Source organism: Serinus canaria, chromosome 5, assembly GCF_022539315.1.
Source record: "Serinus canaria isolate serCan28SL12 chromosome 5, serCan2020, whole genome shotgun sequence".
NCBI lineage: Eukaryota > Metazoa > Chordata > Aves > Passeriformes > Fringillidae > Serinus > Serinus canaria.
The window spans coordinates 52398754-52423011 of NC_066319.1; the positions used below are offsets into that span (position 1 = coordinate 52398754).

Here is a 24258-nt window from a genome sequence, read left to right on the forward strand (position 1 = left end):
ACAAAAGATATCTTACTCAGACTTGCTAGCAGTTATTACACAACCCCTTCCAATTACTACTTTATTACAGGGTATAACCTTCACGTTGCACACTGCCTTATGCAAGCCATGCTGATATTCTGTGTGCTAGGAGTTGCCACGACCACACATTTCAGAGAGAATGAAGGTAATTATGGTATCCCTGGAGATGGGTGGCACCCTCTTGCCCGAGGGCACTCCAAGGCTTACCCCCATCACCTACATCGTGCCCCGGAGGAGCACTTAGGGTGACATAGGATGGAAAACAATGTGGAACTGCAGGGTGTAGACGAGGTACAGCTGCACCAAGCCAAAAGGGAGCTTTGCTTTGCTTGCTCTTCTTGTCATAAAACTAAATTAAGTTGGTCAAACCTGACAACTACACTAGCTCTTGGTTTTGTTTTCCTCCAGCCTTTCTTGTCTCTCTGCTTCTTTGTGTTGGACTCTTGGTGGCCATGATCACAGATTGGTTTGGGATGTGGGTTCTGGACCTTGCTAAGGACGTTGCACTGCATCACGGTTCTTTTCTCCCTCATGAGATGCTTTTGATTAGCTGCCTGAAATACAGGTTTCACAAGGAACTCCTGTGGCACAGAAGTTTGTCTGGCAAAAGTAATTGAGGAGAAATGGCCCAATTAAGAAACTCATTGTACTTTTCCATTTCTAATGGCAAACTCTGCAACAATTTATGTCCTGTAGGAAGAGTTTGCAGACTTAGAAAAGGTCCTCATTATTTTTTGAGCTGCCAAGCAGCGCAACTCATGCAATCATCTGTGTTTGGCAGTCCCCAGAACAAAACGCTGTGTAGAGAATGGGTAAGTGTTGTGCAAGGCCTTCAACAAAAGCACAGCTCATTCTCAGCTTCTTCAGTTAATGACCAACTTTTAGCTGACATGTACATGCCTACCCATATAACTGAAAGCATTGTGGAGGTCGTTGTTCCATGTAGCAAATCAGAATGATACCCAGGTCAGCCCCACCACAGCTCAGCAAAAGCTCTAAACATTATTTCTCAGTTTAATCTAAAACAAAAAGCCCCAGAGTGTTTCAGGGAACATTCCTCTAAGAATCCACTTTGTCAATGAAAGCTCATCTGCAGCAGAGAAACAGACAAACAGCTCTGAAAAACATTTGGTCATGTCTCTGCTAGCAGTTTCCTCTAGCTGGAATGTTTTCCTGGATCCTACCATTTAAATGTCTTCTGCTGGTAGCCAGCTTGAACCCCAGGCCTTCAATCCATGAGCTCAGTACTAATGTCCTTCCACTCCTTAAATTCTCAGCTGAGAATTCTCCAAAGGAGAGGATACACCTTAAAGAAATATAATAATATAACAAAATATGGTGTTTTTCCAGTTGAACCATTTGAGGCACCAAAACATACACAAAAAATATTCTTACAAAGTTAATTCTCTTTGACAAGTAAGCAGGCAATCAAGACAAACTGGTCAGCAGCTGGCTGAGCAACATCTAGAGCCATGGCCCAGAGGATTTACTGTTCTCTGAATAATATATTTCCTTCAAATAAGCTGTATTGTTAAAAGGGAAAGAAGATACAGTGAAGTTGTTACCTATGGGAACATTCAAACTTTATAAACTCTGGTCTTATCCAATATTTTCTGGGTAAGGCTTTTCCACAGCCTGTGTAGTACTTTGACATGATTGTATTTTGTACAAAGATACAAAACCAGACCTTGGCAGTCTTTTCCAACCTTACCGATCCTGTAAGGATTCTATGATCACTTGTGACATTATCATGAAAATGCAGTTGAAAGCTACTGGTTTATTTTCCATATATGATTCATTTGTATTGCCTTCATCACATCCCATTAGTGCTACTTCTTTGTAGGAGTCGATAGTTGACACTTTCCTTCTTCCTCCTTCACTTATTTAACTTTGCAAGTTGATCTAATGACTTGCTGCTACCAAAATTCTTACCATTTTCTCCCTAGCCCATGGCTGCACCACCCACCCCTTCATTTCACAGCAGCTCTGGCCCATGCATTTCTAAAAGCCAGTTTGGCTCATTAAACCCCCTCCTCCATTTTTGTTGTTTGTTTTTTCCCATTTTATTGGATTCACTCAGCTCACTGGAGTTGACCAAGCAGCAGAAACTTCACAAAGCTGGCAGCTTTCTGGGCAGAGAGAGAATTCCCAATTCCCATCAGCAGCCAGCTGGTAATGTGGCTCACTGCACCTCCAAAACTCACAGGGAGCCAGCAGAGCAAACAGGGAACCTGCCTCATGTGCACAGCCTAAAACCAGAGCAGCTGAGCTCCTGCTAAAGGCTCTGGGATCCCTCCACGCTGACTTTGCAGGAAGGGAATCACGCCATCAGTTTCACCAGCTCATCTACTCAGGCAGCATCCTCCAAGAGCCAAGTGGCAAGATCTGCAACCCTGCCACGAGCACTGCTGCAGTCATCAGCCAAGTGCAACCCTGCAGGCTGCTGCTGAGGAATGCAGAGAAAACGAACTGGCACCAGATTTAGCAAGTAGGAGTGGTATCCACACAAAGAACTTTATTTTAACCAATACAGCAGTGAAAAAGCAAACTTTTAAAGAAGGAGGGGAAAGAGCTTTATGTCTGTATGTTTAATAAAAACACTTGCTCTAAGACAAAAATAATTTACATTCTGATAACTTACATTCAAAAATAAATAGAGAAAGGCATCAGGGCGTAACATTCAAATGAATAACTACTCAAAGCAGTAATGTATTTGTATTAATAATCAAGAATTTAACACTGCAATACTTAATCTGTGAACACAAATGTCAACTTCTACACAGCAACAACTGAAGACAGGTACACCATTAGGAGCACAGACACTGACTTCTGCTAAGTTTAAAAGGTAACAAGATTTTTAACAAAAATCTTCTCCAAAGATTTGGATTTCTGTGATATAGAAATCCAGAAAAATCACAGAAAAACCTCTCTGAGTGGCAAACAGCAAAAAATAAATACTGAAGTAACTAAAGAAACCTAGTTTTAAAAAGAAATTTGGTTAACAAATAGGAATCATGATGCAGGATTACCTCTCCCCCAGAATACCCACTCGATTATTTTGCTGTAAGGTACATAACGCAGCACACAGAAAAGTTATTCTATTTTAGTATAGTACTAAAACGCAGGCTTTTGCCATTTGGTCCATTTACATTCTGATGATTATTTTAGCCTGCTGTATTGGAAAGAAAAGTTGTCTCTCTCTCAGTCTTTGGATATGAAAACCAGAAAATTTACATTCTTCAGCATAAAAGCAAATTTTTGAGAAACCTGTGCATTTCTTTTTTTGGTTTTTTGGGTTTTTGTTTTGTTTTGTTAAGCACATCTATGTCATATATTTTATTACTTTTATTCATGCAAAAACTGTGAATTAAAGCCATTCCAGATGAGGATTTTACCATAAAATTTAAATAGTCAATTTATCAGAGTACAGAAAAAGGAAAAAACCTTAATCCACATAATATCTTGCTACTGGACTCTACTCAGTCAGCCAAATTACATTATCCTTACACATTTGCATTCTTAGAGATGCAGGCATAACAATCCATTCAGGAAAACGAAAAGACATATTTAAAATAGAACAGATAACTACTACACTTACTCTTTTTACATAAGAGGCTCAAATGCTTATAAAACTACACGTATCTGCCAGAGAACACAGACACTAAATTGTTTAAACAAACTACAAGTAACCACTGCAGACCCAACAGTAATACTCAAGAGAAATTATTAACATCATTACAATATCAAACCCTTATCTTTCCTAAAAATCTAAGTGCAAATCACAGGTTGCAATTCAAACATGTAGAGAACTTGAAATGAGTAAAATAATTCAGGTGCATAACACTATTAATATTCTGTGTTAGCCACATAATATTCAAACAGAGATTGGAATTTTAATTAGGGGAATTTTTTTGAAGGAGAGTTAAATTCCATGGGGTTGTGTCTCTGAAGGAGCAGTAAGAATCCTCCAACAAACATTCTGTCATTGCCAAATTGTGCCTTAGGCACTGTACTCAATTACGTCGGTTTTGGCAAGTAGATTTGCAAAGCAATCACCTGCACAATCACAAACAAAATCTATTCACACTCTGAAGGTATGCAGCCTTCAATCAACATCTCACAGTATGTTATGAACAAACATATTATTCTTGTAGCAATAGGCACAGAAGACCTGCCCAAAGTCCCCCACCTCCACACCAATGCTTTAGTTTTTAAGCAGAATATGTATTTCTCAAATTTGAGAGTCATTCTCAGGACTCTGTAGGGCAACTGTCACCTATTGTATTATGATAGCTTGACCTACACTACAGAAAAATTAGAGATATACCTGAAAAATCCAGTTTGCAAAGATTACAAATGTATCAAGCTGCCAGTAAAGAGTTCCTATATCTACGTATGACGGTGCAAGATAGCAGTGTCATAAAGGCACTTGTCTCTCACAGACAGTACTGTCTATTCTAATCAGTCAAAAATAGATCTTAAAAATATTTATTGTAACATCTGAAACGGTTTTTACTCCCTAAAGTGGTGCAAATCATCATCTATAGAACACTAATTCTTTAGTTTATCCTGAAAGAGCTGAGTGCAAATTATCCACAATTGAATATATCTTTATATATATCTATATTCTTTATATCTATCTGTATATATGCAAATAATTTTAATGCCATGCTTTCAAAAAATGCCAAAAAACATGCTATAGTAGAAATGTGATTGGCACTAGCAGCCACAAATAAAAGGTAGGTGAATACAACAGAACAAGCAAGCTTATTTATGAAGCTTCTGAAACAAGTGAATGAGTTGCAAAGAGAGACATTTGCCACAAGTCTTTCCAAGACATGCTTGAAGCCACACTGACCATGTAGCACATACTTACATCATTAGGGACATCTTTATGCTGGCTACCTAATTTTACAAAAATAATTCCAAAATGCACATTTCACTTCAAAGTGAAGTCTGTTTATGTTTTTGCCAAATGTGAAAACCAGATGCAACAGCAGAGTTTAAAAAGACACCCAAGCAGCCACTAAATAAAGTTCAGATGGATGGCAGTTTGAAATCCTCAAAATCCCCTTTATCTGTTTGGTATAAATGTACAGATTTTCCTCTCCAAGTCTCAGTACCTTAAAGCAATAACTCGAAAGAATTTCCACCAACAAAAGACCTGGTTCTGCAAATCAAAGGGCTCAGGTATTACAAAAATTGACATAATTGGCTTTGCCTATGTAAATGCTAATTTGCAGCTGGCATTATAGCTCCATTAACTGAGATATCTAGATGCCATGATGGATGGAATAAATCAAGTACAATCCAAAAGCCAGCAGGCTTTTTGTCCTTAGTACTTTATGTCATGGCAGCACATTAACAGGACATCCAGACTGCTGTGAAGTTGCTGGATGGAGCCTCATGCCTGAATACTAATTTTCATGTTCAGTCTCCTTAAATAGTTTTGCCAGTATTGTACCATAAGAAAGTTTCTGTGTCTTTGAAAAACCTGCATTCACTGAACATTGCACAAGGCTATTGGAATAAAAACAAGAAAGAAAAAGAGAAATAAAAAAAGAAGCTATTTGATCAAGTATTAAGCTATTCCTTCAGAGAACTGCACTTCTTTGCTTATATCAGTGACCAGAATTGCTGATGGTGTACTGACAGTTGCCATGGCAAGTGGGTGACTGCGTGGGATAGCAGACATATAGCCAAGTCAACTGCTTATGCAATTTCCATGATTTCAGCAGGCACAGAATACTTTATTATGCACTGCCAATGATCTTCATAAAGTGCCGAAGGGAAAAATGTTCTTCTGTGTCAGGCCATGGCTGTTTCAGTATTCCCATTCATCTGTTTTCATGTCCAGATAGTAAAGGATATTCTGTGCAAGCTTTACTGCCTGCTTCCTGGCAGCCTTACACCGCTCGTCACCTTGCGGATCAACAGCATCCAGGGCTAGAAGTTGTTTTGTAAGAAGTTCTTCCAGTCTCATGTAATTTTTATCTGTTCTGTTTCCATCAAATGAAATCACCTCTTTCTGAATTTGAGACAAGTTTCCAAGTACAGTCCAAACTGCTTTATGACACCGATGTTCAACAGCAGTTTGCTCTGGATACTTTTGCCTTTTTTCCAGCGCTTCATTCAAATCAATATATGTTATAAGAGTCTGAACTTCAATTACTGCTCTTCTCCTGGCCTCTCTAATACAGGGATTTTTTCCTGGACTCACTTCATCTAGGTGGGCAATTAGTCCCTGCAACTCTGCTTTGGATCCCAGATACAAATCAGAGGCATTCTCTGTTTTCAGAAGTAAGGAATGAACTTCCTTCATCTTCTTACGGATCTCTTCTATTTTAAGAATGGACTGATTTTTTGCCAAATCATAAGCATGAGTAGAATTTGCTTCTTCATCCAAGTCCAGGTATTTCTGCAATTTATTGATCTCTTCTACTACTTCCTTTCTGTAGTTTCTTATTTCCGTGCGGCCACAGACATCTAAAGCATCCAAATCAGCAATGAGGCCAGTGAGCACACAGGACAGATGCCTGCAGGTATCATTACTGCTCACTCCCATTAGAAGCGCAATGAGAGTTCCTCTGGCTTTGTTCACCTCACACATTACAGAGTTAATTTTAGAGACAGAAGGATGAACATCGTTAGAGAGTGGCAGGGACAGCTGTTTCTTTACAGCATTCTCTATAATCTCCTGAACAGTACATATCTTTGTCAGAGTGCGGTATCTTGCTTTGCGTAGAGAAACTTTCCCTCCAGTTTTCACCTGGGTAAGCCTCAGCACAATGTCCTGAATTCCTTCTTCAAATTCATCACTTATACAGTTTCCTCCTTCGTAAAAAGGCGTGATCTCACGTTCCACAAGAGACTGTGCCTCCTTGAATAAAGCCTCTATTTCCAGTCTGCGCGGATGGTTTGCATTTTGTTCCAGTTCCTTCAGCAGCCTCTCAGTTTCCTGGGCAGCTCGCTTTCTGGCTTGCTGAATATCCCCCTTCCCTTCGGTGTCTACAGAATCGATCTCAAAAAGCTGTTTCGTAAGGTTTCTTTCCAATTCCTTGTAATCTCGGTCGGTAGACAGACCGCTGAAGACAGCCACTTGCTGTTCGATCTCTTTGACTTCTTTCTGTATTTCATGTAACCGTTTTACGGATGGGTGTTGGTTACCCATATCCATTCCTCTTCCCGCGTCCACCTTCAGACGAACTACAAGGAAAACGAGAGCAAGACTTGCTTAAGTGCTACACGAGCACACGTTGCAACTTTTACACTCTGAAGCACTTCAGCACTACAGCTATTTTAGGTACCTTCACCAATACGAATAAACCGCTTAGCTGATATATCGTAAGCCTTTAATTTTTTGACACCTTTCTCGCGGTCGGGCCGCAGGGGCGACGCTTTAGTTGCCACACGCCCAGCTCTAGGCTGTTCACCCCCAGCCTTCCCCACCTGCTCTGCAGCTGAAGCCGCCGCAGAACAAACAGGGCACCCGCAGCCCAAGGGAGAAACCGGGGCGAGGGGAGAACAGCGGCCGAACCCAACCACCCTCGGGCGCCACAACCGCGGGGCAGCGCCCCGTCCACACACATACCTTGCTGCCTCTTTGAACTCGTCGCCCCCGCCATGGTCACAACCTCCCGCCTCCCCCGCGGTGGGGCCCGGCGCAGCGTGAAGAGGAAATGACACCGGGCCGCCGCCGAGGCACCTGCGGGAGGCTCGTCCCCACCGGCCCCGCAGCGAACCCGCGCGGCGCCCGCGACCCGCCGCAGTCACTCACTCACCCGCCGCCCGGCGAGGACCTGCTGCCTGGCCCGGCGCTGCGCCACGGGCCGAGCACCGCGAACAGCCCGAGCACCGTGAACAGCCCGAGCCCCGCCCGGCCCGGCCCGGCCGCGCAGAGGGAGGCGAAGGGGGAGGCCGGGGCGGGGCCGGGCCTAGGCCCGGCCCCGACATGGCCCCGCCCTGCCCGGGGTCCCCGTGCGGCAGCGCCGTAAAGCGCCGGACCATGGCGGCCATCCGGGCGCTGCGAGCCGGTGGCTGTTACTGCCGCCACCCCCTCTCCTCCGCTTCCTCCTCCGCCTCCTCCGGCAGCGGCCGCGCGGCTGAGCGCGGGGAGCGGCTGGACAGCGTGGTAAACCCGGCGGGGGGCGGCGGCTGCTGCGGGGGCCGCGGGGGAAGCCTCGTGGGCCGCCGCCCGCGCGGAGCCCTGAGTGGGGAGCGCTCCGGCTGCCTCCCGGTAATCCCGGGCAGCCGGCAGCAAACCGCGATCTCTGCGGCCTCTGTTTTTTTATGCGTTTGCCGAGCCCCGCGGTGTTAGTTGTTGGAGGGGCGCTGAGGTCCGGGCTGTGGGCTGACGCCCGGTGTTCCGGACCCGGCTGGGGCAGGCGCACGCCTCTGTGTGGGCACCGGGATGCAGGGAGAACGCCGGGCTGAGGAAAACTTAGAATCGCACAACTATAAAATATGAGTTTCAAGGCCCCCACAAGGATTACCGAAATCTGATTCGTGGCCCTGCACAGAACAGCCCTAAGAATCGCACCACTGACAGAGTTGTCCAAAATCTCCTTGATCTTGTCACGCTTGGGGCTGTGACCCCATCCTTGGGGAGTCTGTTCCAGTGACCATCACCTCTGGGTGAAGAGCCTTTAATATCCAGCCTAAACTTCCCCTGCCGCAGCTTCACGCTGTTCCCTCGGGTGCTGTCACTGGTCACCAGAGGGCAGAGATCAGCGCCACAAAACACTCGGATACTTGCTGGCTCTCTCCGTGAAATATTTTAATAGAGTATCAGTGGTAGAAAAACGAAAACAAACAAAATATTAAAAAAACCCCAACTGGTCACAGTAAATAAATGTGCTTTATTGCTATGCTTGTATGTTCCGTGGCGTTTAGGAATTTTTTCCAAAATGAGAGGTCCTTCAGAAGCTGTGCAGCGGTGCTGACATTGCGTTGTGTCTGTGTTTCGCAGGGCGGGGGTTTCCATCCCCCTGCACACTCGCACAGTGACTGGATCGGGCCCCCGGACAAGCACTCCAACCTGCGCCCCGTCATCTTCTACGTGCCCCCCGAGGAGTCGGCGCTGGAGCGGCGCCTGCGGGAGGCGCGCCAGGAGGCCCAGGCCAGCAACCAGCGCTTCTGGGCACGGCACAACCGCGCCTTCCGCCAGGTGAGCCGGCCCCGCACCCGCTGCTGCTGCTGCTCCCCTGGCTGCCCGAAACCGGGGGGCTCCGTTCTGCCCGCTGTTAATGCGCTCAGGGTCACGGAGGAAAGGACGGCTCTGTCATTTCATAAAACTAAAAATCCCACGTGTTGCTGCCTAGCGGCATAGAGTATTTGCCTTTTTCCTGTCTTGCACTGAAAGTATAGAGTGGTAGCTGCCCTACATGCTGGGCCTGTCTGTGACTAGAGCAGCTGTTGAAAATTATTTCATGGCTGGTTTTTCTCTTGTCATAAGTGAGAGAAAAGAAATTTGGTGTAATTGCCAAGACTAAATGAGGGTAAATGATACGTCCCATTTCACTGGCAGCGTATCCCAGAAAGGCTAAAGTGAGTCTGTCTTTCCTGATTTTAGCATCTCCCAGCCAATGTGGCATTTTTTTGGAAGAACAGTAGCAGTTCAGTAATTCACCATTGTTTATGATGTTGAACATAATATCCTCTCAAAACTTGCAAAGATCCCAGAAAAAAATGAAGCTTGATTTTTTTAATTCTACAGAACTGTTTTCAAGTCTGTAAAACTCACACACTAATTATTACTATGCTTCCATCTAAAAATTTTTAATTTTTTAGGCTGCATGTTTTCCTCTATGCTCAGAATCTCAGTTATACAGTACAGCACATTTCCATAGTTTGTTTTATAAACTGAAAGTTTGACTCCTGTCAGACAACAGTGAAGTTTGGCTGTAGCTTTACTCCACAAATCAGTTTTACAAGTATCAGTAGGACGCTTGCATGAATTAATTGATGCATGCAGGTAGCAGGATCTAAGTGACCAGTTTTACTAACCCACTGGACTAAGAAAAGTGTTTAGCTGACACTTCCAAGTATAATGAGTATTGCTAGTTATTTCAAAGGGTGTTGAGCACCACATTGCCATGTAATTAAAACCAATGGTTAACTTCAAGGACAGACTTGAAGTTAACATCCCTCTCTAATGTGGAAAAACATGTTTTAGGAAAAAGAAGAATTTATTTATTCAAGACTGAAAGCCAAGGGTCTGGAAATGAAAGATGAATCAGGTTAGTGAGATCTTTGTTAATAATTTAGGATGCATTCTGAATTCTGCATAACTTTGAATTTTGTTAGTTTATGCTCTTTGTGTTCTGTCACACGTAAATCTTAGGGGTGGGATTTAGAAGTGTTTTCAGGAGTGTGATAATAAAAGAGACAAGGAGCTTTTCAGAGATGTGCATGTGGGGCACTGTTGCACTGTTCTCCCCCTAATTCCTTCCCTGCAGCCAGAGGGAATGTGCTGAAATCCTAGCCCAGTAATATAATAATTGTGTAGCCTAAGGAGGAAGGGACTTTTTACTTTCACACCTCCTAAGCCAGTGAGCTGGCTGAGATAAACACACAGAGCATTTGCCTCAAGTGCATGTTATGGTTGGGTGGATAAATTCAGTCTTTGACTTCAGGTCCATGGTGTGTCTAGTGAATACAATATTTTTCCTTGAAGGAGAGTAAGGTAGCTGCTATCTGCCTGTCTCTGCCTGGGCACAGTTGCTGTAAAATAGTTGTCCCTCTAATTCATTGTGTGAAAATGAAAACAAAATGCCTTCATAATAATAGTGAATTGGGCATTGTAGTATGAGGTTGAACACTTTGTTCACAGAATAATGATCTGTTTGAGTTCAGTGAAGCATCTGCTCTGACGTTCTGTATGTCACAGACCATTATTTTTCTTTTCTGTTTGTATTCTGGTGATCAGTGTGTGCTTGAGAAGTAATTTTAATTAAGATCTATGTTGTTTCAAAACCACTTCTTTTATATTGCTGCTTTGTTGGGGTTTTTGTTTTGCTTTTATACTCTAGAAGTAAAAGAGAGTGACCACATACTTCCATTAAAAATAAATCTATATCAACTGCATGCCTTTGGTCAGCTATTCTATAATACAGCTGTGAATGCTTGTAAAAAAAATATACACAAACAGTTGGAACAAAAATTATTTTCCTGTGTAATGCATCAGTTTTGCTGATACCAGTATGAAGAAAAATTAACTATAATTATTAACCTGGCAGCCTTCAAATGGTTTTATAGTTAATTTATCCTATAGTAGGTTAATACATTGTGGTATATTAGTTTTTTTAATAATGACAAATAGAACCAATCAATAATTTTCACTTCTGTGGTCAATCTCAAGAGCCTTAAAATGCATTTTGGAAGCGTAGCAAGCTGAATATTGCAATTCCATTTCCCTCATCATATCCATGTTCCCTGGGGCATTGAAATTTGACTGTCATTTTAGGGACATTTTGTGCCAGAAGGGTTGTGTAGGAATTGTCTGGTAGAGTTGAGGATATTTGCTGGTTCTCAGGATTAGACATCTTGTGCTGTAGCCACAGGTCTTCCTGGACCTTTTATATTCTGGTTATGAATGACATATTCAAAATCATCTTTTGTTCTCAAAATAATTGCCTACTAGATTGTTTGGAAGTCTGATATCTCAGAACATAAACTTTTTGCCTGAAGTTATTTGGAATTTATTGACAGCAAAAGAAAAAGAATTACATCTGAAAATACCACGTTAATTGTGGATAGTGTTCTTTTGATATTTATGGACTTGCTTTAGGGGGAGGAAATTAAGTTACTCAGTGCTCTTATTGGTTGTCTTTAGGCTTCAGCCCTGTGAGAAATTATTTTATTCAAATGATAGATACTCCTAGATCTGTGCACATTTTCATAGGGGTTCACTGGTTCCCTAATAGTCTAAGAGCTGATAAAGTTTATTACTTCCACAAGTAATAGGGGTTTAAGAACTATGCCAGCTTCAAGATGATCAGTATTTTTAATCTGTTGTGCTCTCTAGATAAGTTTTAAAAGGTTGAAGGTTAAAGGTATATTAACTTGTTCAGGTTTACACAGAAAGCTTGTAGGAGCAAGGAGTTAGACCTAGCATCTGAACCCAGTGTTTTGATCCAAAGAATTGCCTTGACTTTGTTACACCAAAACCTATTTTCAGGTCAAAAAGCAACACTGAATGCAGAAGAAATGGCTGAATTTTACAAGGACTTTCTAAATAAAAATTTTAAAAAGCATTTGCAGTACAACAGGTATGTAGAAGGTATTTATGTTGACCATTATACATTACAGTTTAAGTTAAAGGTATAAGATCAAGTTTTAAATTTAAACATTTTTCTGTAATTGGTAAAACAGCACAAACCCCTGTAATTTTTGCAAATTATTTTTTAATGCTGTTATTAGCATTTGACAAGTTTGCATTATCATTTGAGTTCTGCTGCTGCTTATTGTTGTTTTAGTGGAAAGATAAGCTCAAGTCTGAGATTTAAAGAGACAAGATCAGGCACATTTTATTATCTTAGGGCACAGGTCTTTTCATGCTGCTAATTGAAACTGATAAATATGCAAATAGACCACTTGAAAGTTCTGTATAACAGATTCTAGCTGACTGTTAAATAAGGACAAATAAATGTGATTTATCTCAAAGGAAAATCATTTAATGGGAGTAATATTTAATAATCCTAGGTCTATTATTTTGCAAGTGTCTAGTAAAAAAGTGATCAGCTTTTGAGTTTGACAAGGCATAAATTGATCACCTGTCCTGGGTAGAACCTCAGCTACAACTTGGGAAACCCACATCAAACTTTTCAGAGCCTCTCCTGCCTTGTTTCAGTGTTACTGTGTGTACAATGACTTGATAAACTGGACTGGGGATCTGAAAGGGGTGAAAAATGACTTGCAAACACACATATCCCTGCAAGTAGCTGTGCATACTTGAAAAAGGGCTAGGAATGAGGGAAGAATGGGAAAGTAAAGGAAGACAGCACTTAATCCAGGGATTACTGACCACTGAATGTGAAAGCACAACTGCAGTTTCCTCTCTGTACTGGATTGGGAGATTATTGGGCTCAGAAGTGTCAGGTGTGACTGGGTTCCTCATGATGTGATGCTAGTGAGAGTTCTGCCATCACTGCAACTGATCTGTAACCAATGGTGGCTTAAGTTTCTTTGTATATTGTGCATAAACCATAAAATACTGTCCTGTAAGAACAATTTAACTATCAAATATTTAAATATACACATCTTATCTTGCTCATGGAGGGGCAGGGGGGAACCTCACCGTAATCCAAAGCAAAAGCATGAAAAGATGCAAAGTAAGAAATTGTTTTTAGTGAAAAGGTTGTCAATACATTGCCTGTAATTGATAAGTGGGAATGCAAGTAGTTCATCTTAGAACTGGTTACCAGTTGCCATTATTGCAGTGACCTTAGGATAGCATCCCATCTTCAGGGGAAGATAATTCAGGCTTTGTGCTTAAACATGACCTTTGTTGCTGCTGACTTGGAAAATCAGGTTGTGTTGGCTGCATTGTTGTAGTTTCCAAGTGGAACTGCACAGCCCTGAAAACAGCAGAGCTTTTTACAGGCAGTCTGATTTTGAGGGGTCATATTTATAAAAATCTGTTTATGCATTTAGCTGTATGTTCTTTTGCAGTATTGCCAGCTGGCCTGAAAACTGGCAGCTGAAGTGTTGCAACTTCTAAAATGTAGTTAAAATTGAAGCAATGACTGTGCATAGATGCCTTGAATATTTAGTTCAGGGTACTTAGACTGGAAACAGAATTTAGTTTTGGAAAAAAATTCAAGAAGGATATAGGAAATTGAACGTGAAAGGGGAAAAGAAACAGTTGCAATGCTAGCATGATACTTTTATTTAACATGACAATTGAAGGGGTAGCTCAGTGCTGCCTGTCAGTGTGAATTTGGCTGCTGCCCTCACTGAGAGGCTGGTATCTCAGGCTTATGTTAGATCTGCACATGCAAGGTTTGCCCCAGACATCTCAGGAGAAGACCTAAATCCCAGTGTTCTAGTTCTAGAATTCTATGTATACTATTGCTTCTTGTGAGCATTTTGAAACATGGAAGTGAGATCCTTGTTTGAAACTAGAAAAAAAAATTTGTATTATTTTTAATTTGCAACAGGGGCAAAGAACTTGAAGCAAGTTTGCAGAGGTTAAAAAGGGCTGATGTAGACCATACTGTGAATAATTTTAATTTGTTCCAGAAGCCATGCATGATTAATAAAAATTAAATTATTTAAAGATATAAAGACTGACAATATTAAAGGAGTTATCTTTAAAAGATACTGCAGTAGAAGGGTAATGTTGGGTTATACAATTAGCCTTTGAAGTGTGATTTGATTTTATTTTTGCCACCCTTGTATGAGACCAACTCTGCCCTTTTTAACACAGGCATCTTTATCCACACACAAACAAATTTTACCTGAAGCACAGCACTGGCAGGTAGTCCAGATAGCTTGGTGATCTGCTTCACTTCTGAAACATGAGCCATGGTTTTAACTATTTTATCTCACCTGATTCCAAATGTAGCTGCAACCCTGTAATCCATGTGTAATCTGTTCCTGAATGTGGATATACACATAGACTCTTTCATAGGTTATTTAACTCATATTAGGCAGGAAAAAGGTTACCACAAAGAACAGAAAATGCAAGTCATCAATGAAATATCATTTGTCAATGCCAAAGAATATTTTAATATAATTGTGTATCTTTTTCCTGTCCTTGTTCTGTGTGCTGATTATTTTCTTGGCTTTGGAATCCTAGAGATTGGTATAAACATAACTTTAGGATCACATTCCTCATGGGACAAGTAGCACTGGTGAGAGCTCTGAGGTGGCTTCGTGGGAGAAAGAAAAATGTAGAACAGTAATCACAGCTCCATGAAGAATGCAACACTGTATGCTGTAAACTTGTGGTTTATACTAATGTTCAAAATCTGAATGATTGATGCAATAGTTACTTGAATTTGTTTGTTAAACTATGTAAATAAAAGTCAACACTGGTCCTAATTTATAATCAGTGTGTAGATTTCCTTTACCCTTTTTTTCCAAGAATATCTAAAATATTTCTTCACCAAAACACAACGAAGAAAACTACCAAAAGCTGTTTCTTGTTCATGTCAGATGGAATGGGTAATGAGAATCCTGTTTTACTATAGAGTTATGGCTGCTAAATAATATGAGATTGTGTGCTGCACCTGAACTTTGGTCTCAGAATGATGTCTCCACTAACTATATTGGTATATAAAGACAAAAATTCCTCATTTTGCAGCAGTTGCCTGTCTGGGGCAGTAGCTATCCATAAGTAATACAATATGGATGAAGGAACAAGTTTGAATTGAGAGTATATATACAATCAGTTTAGAATAATCCTCTCTTCAGTGTGATTATCTGCTATTTTTTATAAAGATCAAAGATATTATTTCATATAAAGTGCTATGCAATAGGCTTTTCTTAAATTTTCTTTTTTTTAAAGAGAAATGTGCCTCCCCTGGACAAGAGCGCCTCTGATCCATGATTGGTAAATGTTTTAGTTGCTGAGCAATTTAACAAATGTGCTGCCCATCATTTAATCTTGGTAGAAGACAAAACTGGTAACTCCTGTATGAAGAATGACATTACTACAAACATGCACTGCTTTCTCCTGGTCCATTTCTTCCCAAAAAATGCTCTCTTCTCACCAGTTTCTCCAAAGTACTGAAAATAACTCATCTAAATGGTGGTTTTTTTGTGGTCTCCAAGTAGGTAACAGCAATTGGAAGGGGGTTAGTGAAGTCCTAAAATATGCCATTTTTAAATTAAAAGAAGTCTCATTCCTCACTATCTTCTCTCTGTCCATTTATACAGTTAAATTACTTTTTTTTATCCAGTACCTACTAAGAGGATTCTGTTAAAAAGAATGTATACTGTGAGATGGAGTCTTATCCTAAAGCTGTGCTGTAGGGAAGGTTCTGCTTTTGGAAGCATCATCTCAGTAGCCATTGACCTATTTTTCATATCTAAACATGACATGGTTTGTTCACAGACTTTTTCAACTGGTGCAAAAAGAGCTTTGGCCACATCAGCTATAATAATTTTCTGCAAAATTAAATAAATGAAATAAATTACTGATTCAGTAGCAGATTACAGTGTTTCATACGACTGTGATATTATCGGGCTAAAGTGGCCACTGAATTGTGGTTTTACAAGTTATTAGTAAATGAAAACAGTCATTAATGGTATTTGCTGAGAAAATATTTGTGAATGTTACACTGCATCAGTACTGTAAAGAGTATATATTAAAAATTTACAAAATACCATGTTTTGGAAAATAAATTAGACTACTGTGAGTATGTAATATAATTCTTCAGGGCTTTACAGTAAATCATATCTTACAGTATGTAAGCTTTGACCACAATGTGAATGCACACTTTAATAGGTAGTTCTGATGCAAAACAATAATTGGATAATACAAGAAAATATCCCAGAAAGGGAGAGACCAGAGCCCCAGTGGACTGGTGGTTAATGGCCATATGTTCTGACAGCCTGTGTATAACATCCCTAAGGTAGTTTCACATGTGCTTTAAATGGATAGAGGTCAATCAAAAGCATTTTTATTTTCTGAGCTGCTCACTTCCATTAACATAGACATTTTTGTGTCTGCCTGCTGAACCAGATCAGGAAATTGATTCACTGCTCAAAGTAATCCAAGGAAAAAACTGTTCGATGTCAGATGAGTTAATGTGCCTCATCATGCAGATATTTATTATTTGGCATGGGGGAGCTGTGGGAATTCAAATGGAAGATTTCGATTGTGCTTCTGTAAATTCACAGTTAAAACTGTTTTCTGAACATGTAATTTTAGTGTTTGTCACCCAAAAACAGTATCAGCATACACTGGACCATGCTAGGATTAAGCTGTGAGCTGCTTTGGCTTTTAAATACCTCCAGGGACAGTGACTCAACCACCTCCCTGAGCAGCCTGTTCTGCTGCCTGACAGCCCTTCTGGTGAAGAAATTTTTCCTAATATCTCAACTTCCCCTGTTGCAACTTGCAGCCATTTCCTCTCCCGTTGCTTGTGATTTGGGAGAGCGACTCTCACCTCTCCACAGCCTCCTCTGGGGTCATTGTAGAGAGCAGCAACATTCCAGCAGAAACCTTCCTGTCCTTCCTGAACTGAGGGGCCCAGAACTGGACACAGCAGCTGAGGTGTGGCCTCAGCAGTGCTGAGTACAGGGGACTGGACACTGGTCCTGCTGGCCACACTATTGCTGACACAGGCCAGGATGGCATTGGCCTTCTTGCCTCGTGGTCAGACACTGCTGACAGGACCTCTGCTTGCCCTTGTTGATCCTCACACCATTGGCCTTGGCCCATCAATCCAGCCTGTTCAGAGCCCTCCTGCCCTCCAGCAGATCACACTCCTGCCCAGCTCGGTGTCTTCTGCAGACTGAGAGGGTCCTGGATCCCCTCATCCTGGTCATTGATAAAGATATGAAACAGAACTGGCCCCAGCACTACTCCCTAGGGAACACTGCTTGTGCCTGGGTGCTAAACGGATGTAGCACCATCCACCAGCACTCTGGGCTCAGCCATCCAGACAGTTTTTAACAGTGAAGAGTGCACCCATCCAAGCCATGAGCAGCCAATTTCTACAGGGGAACACTGTGGAAAACGCTATCAAAGCTTTACTGAAGTCTGGAAGGGAACATCCACAGCCTTCCCCTCATCCTCTCTGCAGGTCATCTTGTCACAGAAGGACATTGGGTCAGTCAAGCAGGACCTTGCATGTGATCATTCTCAGGCACTTCTGGAGTTTCCAGCTCATCAATATCCTTTGTGTCACTGCTGTCACATGGAAATCCATCCCCAGTCTCCATGAGACAATAGATGAAAGGATCTCCCAGCACACCATCCCTCAGACACTGGTGTGTTGCCCCCAGGCCATCTCCAGCCCTGGTTTTATCCTTTTCCCCCTTCAAATCCATTAGAATTCTGTGTGGAGTGCTGAGTCCCTTCATCTAAAACCTATTGAGGGAGTGAGGTATTTATCTATTAGGTGAGTGTTGAGGTCTGATTTAAATAGATTTAAAATATCTAATAGAACCACTGTGAAAAGATGTTATTAAAATTAATCTGTCTGAAATTTTGAATCTCATTACCAAAAAACACATGCATTTACTGAGATAATTACATTTTCTGAACAGTCAAAAGCCATATCATTTTCACCAGTGTTGTATTACTTTTGTTGGGTTTTATCCTTGACTCAGAGCAATTGCAATAACACCAGCTGCTTTTAGATATTATTGATCATAAAACCTTTATACATCAAAGGAAAGCTAAGGAGATGCCAAAGACTACTAAAAATAAAATTTTTATGTATACAAAAGCCTGCTACAGTAACTGAAGCTAGTGAAATAGATCAAAGAGTGACTTTTCTGTGCACATTTTATGAGTATAGAAAAAATACAGGGGAGTGTTCTTATCATTTAAGCATTTAGCTAATCCTGTCAGAAGGAACAGCAGTAGTTCATATTCAGTACTGTCAGCATGTGCCTTTTTAGTCTCTCTCATGTGCTCAGTAAGTTCATAATAAAGCAACATTAAGCTCAGTAAGTCCATAATAAAGCAACATTCAAATAGTTTCAGTTTGTATTGACTTGAGGTGGTTTTGTTTCGATATTCTGTGTGGCATTTTGCTATTCACTGAATTTCTCTATTGGACCATTAATTTTGATAGAATATGAGAGGAGAAAGAGGAAGTGTCAAATGGGAATTAAGCCACAGCCTGAGTAAAGGCTGGGTTAAAGTGATTGCAGCATCTTTACATATGATTAATAAAGACTTGTACTTGAAAAAGAAGAGCTTTTCTCAATTTCATTATGATATTTAAAAGCAATGATAGCAGCTATGGAGGAGACAGCTTCTATGTTTAACTGAAAATTCTTAGGCATACTATCAAAATCTAGTTCAAAGCGTTGCTGTTTAGAAACTGACCCTTCCTGGCCCCATTTCAAGTGGACTGTCCTGCTTGCAATTTTTAGCTACCACTGTCACTAAGCAAGATTGGTACCCTACAGGGTAATCAGATTTAGGCAAACAAGAACTTAATTTACATCCTGTGCAGAGCCCACAGGCCAATCTTTTGCATAAAGACTTGAAGATTGAAATGTTTTCATGAAAGAATAATATATGCCTGGAACTGTAATATGCACAAATAACATTTTCATACTAAAAATTATATCCACTGATCACTGTAAACTGATTCACAGAATAATAAACCCATAATTGAATATTCAAGTTTATTTCTCAAAAAAAAAAACTAGTAAGGGAAACACAGCTCTTTTTTTTTTCTTAATAGTTTATGTCTTCAGAAGAGTTTGTAAGTGCATGGAATGTAATCATCTTGAAGCACATACTCATTTAGTATTCACAATTATATAAATCACTTCTTTGTGCCTTGGCTTTGCATGCATTAATGGATTAAGATTTACCCAAGTATTGTGAGATTTACTTGACTGATATATTCAAACAGCAGATGCTGTGGAAGTGCAAGAGTAGTACATTGGGCTAGAAATAGTAAAGGCAAAAAATACATGATCCTTTTCAAGTCTGATCTTACTCAGAAGAAGTATCACTATGTAGTGACTTATCTATAGTCAAAATCAGTTTTAGAAGCCACGTAAATGCTCTGAAGGCATGATCCATTTCATGCATTGCTTGTGTTTGTGGCTTGTGGTTCAAACCAAATACCCATTTAATTGAGTTTCTTATATTTTGCAGGGATAAGCACAGTGATTTTGCTTGCTGGTCTATGCAGGTTCTCATCCTTAGGGGAGTTCCAGGTGTGTTGTGACTGCTTGAGACAGCAGGAGGCAGCAAAAATGTCTGTATGCATCTCTCGAGGCTGCCAGGAGGCAATGAGCAGCAGCCTAAGTCAGAGCAGCCCTGAAGCCACTGTGCTGGACCATGTGTGGCATGAGTTTCCAGCAGCCCCCTGCCAGTCAAGGCTTTCTGGCAGTCAGCAGTGCTCTGCTCACACTGCTGCCTCCAAAGAACCCACTGATATGATTCAGCTGCAGACTTGGCTGTGATACTTTCATCAGCTGAGCCAAAACACATTAACAGGCAAAACACAAGTTTCAGAATCATAAGAAATTCAGGTCACTATTCATATCTCATTGTAAAAGAACTTCCTGTTGACAAATTGTAAGAAATCCTTGCCATGGCAAAAATCCTGATTGGGGTGTAGCATACACTGGCTGTTTTTAAAGGGTTCCAGAAAAGCTACAGACTTTAATTCCTGGAATGACTCAAATAATTAAAAGTCTAAATTCTTGGGAGAGAGCAGAGGGATATGTGTTGTTTTGCAAAACAGACTTTGTAGTTAAGGCTATTTAAGAAGACAAAATCCATGAATTTCAAATTTCAAAAGAGTCTCACTGCCTTGATTGCTTTCCAAGTGGTTGTATTATCCTGGAGTGTCATATAGGAAATAGCTGGTATGACACAGCATAAATATTCTGCAATAAACCAAGTCAAGTCAGTTCTGGCCTTAGTAGCTCTACAATAAATACTTAAGAGAAAACACTTATTTGTTCAAAATTTTATAAGAATGAAAGACAAAATGGAAACTAAGTTCCAATGAATATACAATAAAATGTCTTCTGAATTGATCAATCTTCTTTTCACATTTACGAAAATAGCATCTCACTTTTACTGTCATGTCTGGAAAACCTCCAGTTTCCTCAGGCTCATGAAAATTCCACCATGGAAAACAGAACAAAATACTAAGCTGACATATGAGTAAATAGCCACAGGTGCCAATTTGTGCCAAGGAAGAAATCTAGCTCACTTCAAAGAAAAAAAATCAGTTCTGCCATAGGATATTATAGAGCAACTTGAATTGACAAGAGATGCTCAAAATTAATTTTGTTTGCTGTCTCTCCCCTGGTGCTGCTTCTGCTGCTGAGCAAAAAGGGGTCTGTTCAGTGGGACACCTGAGGGCTTGCTGGGCATGTCTAAGTTAGCAGGGTATCTCAGCCCTAAATCTGAACACCACAGGACTGAGACACCCAGGCTGGTGCTGGGACAATGTGGCTGAAGAGCTGCCACTGTGCAGAGCACTTTTCCATCTCAAGAAGATTTTTCTCAGGCTTTTAAATCATAAGGTTCACAGTTTCTCTAAAAGGAACAAAGCAGCTTATCACTTACTGACTTGAGTCTATAATTTAAAGGTATTATCAAACAGCCACCTAGCACTCAATGTTCAATTCTGTATGTAATTAACAATGTCATTTCAGTATTTATAGCTACTATATGTTTGCATGTCAATTAGAAAAGCAATCTCACTTGTTTACAATATGGACTTTGGTTTTGGGCACTACCCAACAGAATTCATAACCAAAAATTCATACCAAATTCATGAGTGTTCATATGAATATTCATTCAGAATTCATAACTAAAAGAGATAGAAAAGAAGTGAAATTAATGACAAAGATGGTTAACACAGCATTCCAGCCTCTTTTGGCTGCAAAATGAGTGGGATGGGAAGTGACAAATGTGTGAACCATCCTTTAAAGGAGTTTAGAGTGCTTTCTGCATTGGTGCACAATAAACCTGGCAGCACCATTTTACAGTTATGTAGTTAATTACAAGGATGTGGGGCAGGTTCAGCTTCTGCCCACAATGGAGCCATTTACAGGGTAGATTTCTGGTCAGTGTTATACACTGGGGAAGGAAGATACTGTTACTCATCAGCCTCTTCTCTGTGAGTCATGGCAGCTTTCAAACATATGGTGATGGTGTACTTTGTGGCCCTTCAGCATGTAATATGAGGTGTAACACTGTGTAGGCAGTACATTTCACTTTCATGGCTAATTTATATTTATCAGCTGCTCCCAGCTTTGTCTTAGTTTTAAGTGAGGCATGTTTCAGTTCCTGTTTGCAGCTACATTATCTTCAATTAGTAGACTTTGAGAAAAAAGCTGCACTATATATGTCTTTGAAACAATTTCAATATATTCAACAATTTCAATGCATTTCAATTTAAGCTTTCATTACAATAATTATTTTAGATATTGAGGAATAATCTTATGTTAAAATACATGGATTCAAAATCTAAATGCCATGCATATGGTATGTTTCAGCAGTTCCTCAGGACTTTCCCAGGAGGCTGTAGTTAATTGGTGTAGCAGAGGGAACTGCTCTTTGTAATCAAAACACCTCCAACAGTCCAGGTGTTTTAGGTGACAATGCTGTCATAGATAACCATGGCAGCATGGATTTTTTCCCTCAAAGAAATTACTACAAGCTCTAGTCTGTGAATTTTCCTATGCCCAGCTGGCCACCAAAGTCAAAGGCCAAGGAGTCCTGCTTTAAATTCTTATTTATAATTGTCCTCTAAAGTAAAATTGTAGCCTCAGAATATCTGTAATGACCTACATACCAATGAGGTAACTGCCTTCTTAGCCAGTTGCTGCATAAATTACCTAAATTGAATCTAGTCTTTGGCACAAGGAAAACCTTCAGAACATGATGTGATGCAGCAGTGTCTGCCAAACTTGTCAAACTAATTGCACCCCCTCACTGTTTTTTTTGTACCTATACTGGTCAATAAAAAACATCTACACAGATGCAGGAGGAATTGCTTTCTTCAGAAACAGACACCTACAAGGCTACTTTCTAAGGCCTCCTTTCACATCCCCTAAATCCAGGGGGGCACACTGAGTGTGGGTAGGCTAGGTTAGAGATGGGCCCCACAGAGCGAGATCATCTGTCCTCATCCTGCATCTGCTCTGTTTCCCAGGAGACAGGATGAGGAACAAAATATCTAGCACAGACAGTTCTGTTTGCTATTGATTTTTAGAGTGACTTTGCCCTTCTCAGCCCCAGGTCCTGTCTACCATCCATCTTGCCACAGGCACATTCAGAGAAGCCATTTTCTGTACAAGCATAATTGGTCATTGGCACAGAAATGACAGAAACTATTGTCACACAGCAGAAGCATTTCCATTTCCCTTTCCCTTGGGGCAAACTGTATTACCATGAAATCCCCAGTCCAGTGCAGCTGAGTACTGCTGCTGAAATATCCTCTTAACACAAACTTAAGGCAAACTCCAACAATGAAAAGTGAATGTACAATGACCTCCCATAAAAAATGAGAAATTCCAATCAACCTTGAATGCCAAGTGAATTTGGTATAATTCCATATCGAGCATTAGCAAAGGAAGAGAGAAAAGCATTTAACAGCAGAAAGGGGTAAAAAATTTTGGCAATTACTGTGCCATGTGCAGAAAAGGAATACATCAAATGTAAGGGAGGTTTACTGGTAAATCTGACTTGGGAACAAACATTTTGGATAGTGACCATGGCACAAACAATTGCAGCTCTTTAGGCTCAAGGAAGATGAAGCAAATTGGAGCAGAGAAGGGCAAATTGAATAATCAGGGAGATGTAGAATCTCTTTTAAAGAGATTAAGAGTTCAGTTTGTTTAGCCAAGCAAATTGATGGTCACGAGGGCAGAAAGGTGTGCAGAATCTGCTACACAGGTGAGTGGAGGAAGAACCAGCTGAGAGAGTTAAGCACAAAAGAATCTTCTTTTTCTACAATAATTTAATTAAACGTATAAAAAAGAAGTGTTACCTGTGAGGGCTTCCTTAGAAATGCAAACACATAGAGAAATGGGGCCAATCACTAGCCAGGGAAAAGAGCCAGGAAAAAAAATAACACAATTTGGCGCAATATCTGCATGTATATATTACCCTTGAGAATGCACAGTGAAGGAGTGATGTTCTTGGGCAGGAAGGGCAAGATGCCTGCTTGGTTTTCAATGGTCTTTGATAATTACATTTAGAAAAAGACCAGATTAGGTGGTTATCTGTAATGGCTTTTAGACTTCAGAGATTTAGTTGTCTTCCTTTCATCAGTAGGTGCAAATTTCTACTTGGAAAAGGTCATATACAGCCATATACTGGCATTACCATTTCTTGTGATTAGCTTATGCATAAGCTTTAATAAAAGGCAGCATCTGAAAAATCACAGCTTCCTTCTTCTCTAAACGTATGTAGGAACCTCAGTGAGAATAAAGGGAATAGATCTACATCTGTGTGAGGAAGCATCAGTTTTCCTGGTGCTGAGGCAAGATTCTATTCTAGTCTGTGCCTCTGCCTGATGTTGATTAGAAAAAAATTAATGCTCTTCCTACATTTTCTAAGATTCA

General features: G+C 40.7%; 2 protein-coding genes across 5 annotated transcripts; one reads left to right on the forward strand and one right to left on the reverse strand.

Moving 5' to 3' along the window:
- Positions 1–2501: 2501 nt before the first annotated feature.
- Positions 2502–7935, reverse strand: BAG5 (BAG cochaperone 5). 2 transcript variants are annotated; one of them, XM_030240636.2, is made up of 2 exons: positions 7803–7935; positions 2502–7227 (listed from the first exon to the last, which is right to left on the reverse strand). In XM_030240636.2, the coding sequence occupies exon 2, from the start codon at positions 7196–7198 to the stop codon at positions 5846–5848; it is 1353 nt and encodes a 450-aa protein (XP_030096496.1). In that variant the 5' UTR covers positions 7199–7227; positions 7803–7935; the 3' UTR covers positions 2502–5845. The 2 variants fall into 2 exon arrangements, with proteins under 2 accessions (XP_030096496.1, XP_030096495.1); XM_030240635.2 differs by lacking the exon at positions 7803–7935 and adding an exon at positions 7613–7752.
- Positions 7936–7957: 22 nt separating this feature from the next.
- LOC103826403 (cytochrome c oxidase assembly factor 8) lies at positions 7958–15064 on the forward strand. 3 transcript variants are annotated; one of them, XM_030240504.2, is made up of 5 exons: positions 7958–8152; positions 8990–9187; positions 10196–10259; positions 12200–12290; positions 14822–15064. In XM_030240504.2, the coding sequence occupies exons 1-5, from the start codon at positions 7973–7975 to the stop codon at positions 14925–14927; spliced, it is 639 nt and encodes a 212-aa protein (XP_030096364.2). In that variant the 5' UTR covers positions 7958–7972; the 3' UTR covers positions 14928–15064. The 3 variants fall into 3 exon arrangements, with proteins under 3 accessions (XP_030096364.2, XP_030096365.2, XP_050830835.1); XM_030240505.2 differs by having other exon boundaries at positions 7958–8149; XM_050974878.1 differs by having other exon boundaries at positions 7973–8257.
- The last annotated feature ends 9194 nt before the right edge of the window (positions 15065–24258 follow it).

What these genes read in the sequence shown, in the direction of transcription:
- BAG5 (XM_030240635.2), bottom strand. Translation starts at nt 7,646, where the DNA reads ATGGCGGGGGCGACGAGTTCAAAGAGGCAGCAAG. An exon ending in GAGTTCAAAGAGGCAGCAAG is followed by an intron (nt 7,228 to 7,612) that starts GTATGTGTGTGG and finishes TTTTCCTTGTAG; the next exon opens with TTCGTCTGAAGGTGGACGCG.
- LOC103826403 (XM_050974878.1), top strand. Translation starts at nt 7,973, where the DNA reads ATGGCCCCGCCCTGCCCGGGGTCCCCGTGCGGCAGCGCCGTAAAGCGC. An exon ending in GGAAATGAAAGATGAATCAG is followed by an intron (nt 10,260 to 12,199) that starts GTTAGTGAGATC and finishes ACCTATTTTCAG; the next exon opens with GTCAAAAAGCAACACTGAAT. An exon ending in AAGCATTTGCAGTACAACAG is followed by an intron (nt 12,291 to 14,821) that starts GTATGTAGAAGG and finishes TTGGAATCCTAG; the next exon opens with AGATTGGTATAAACATAACT.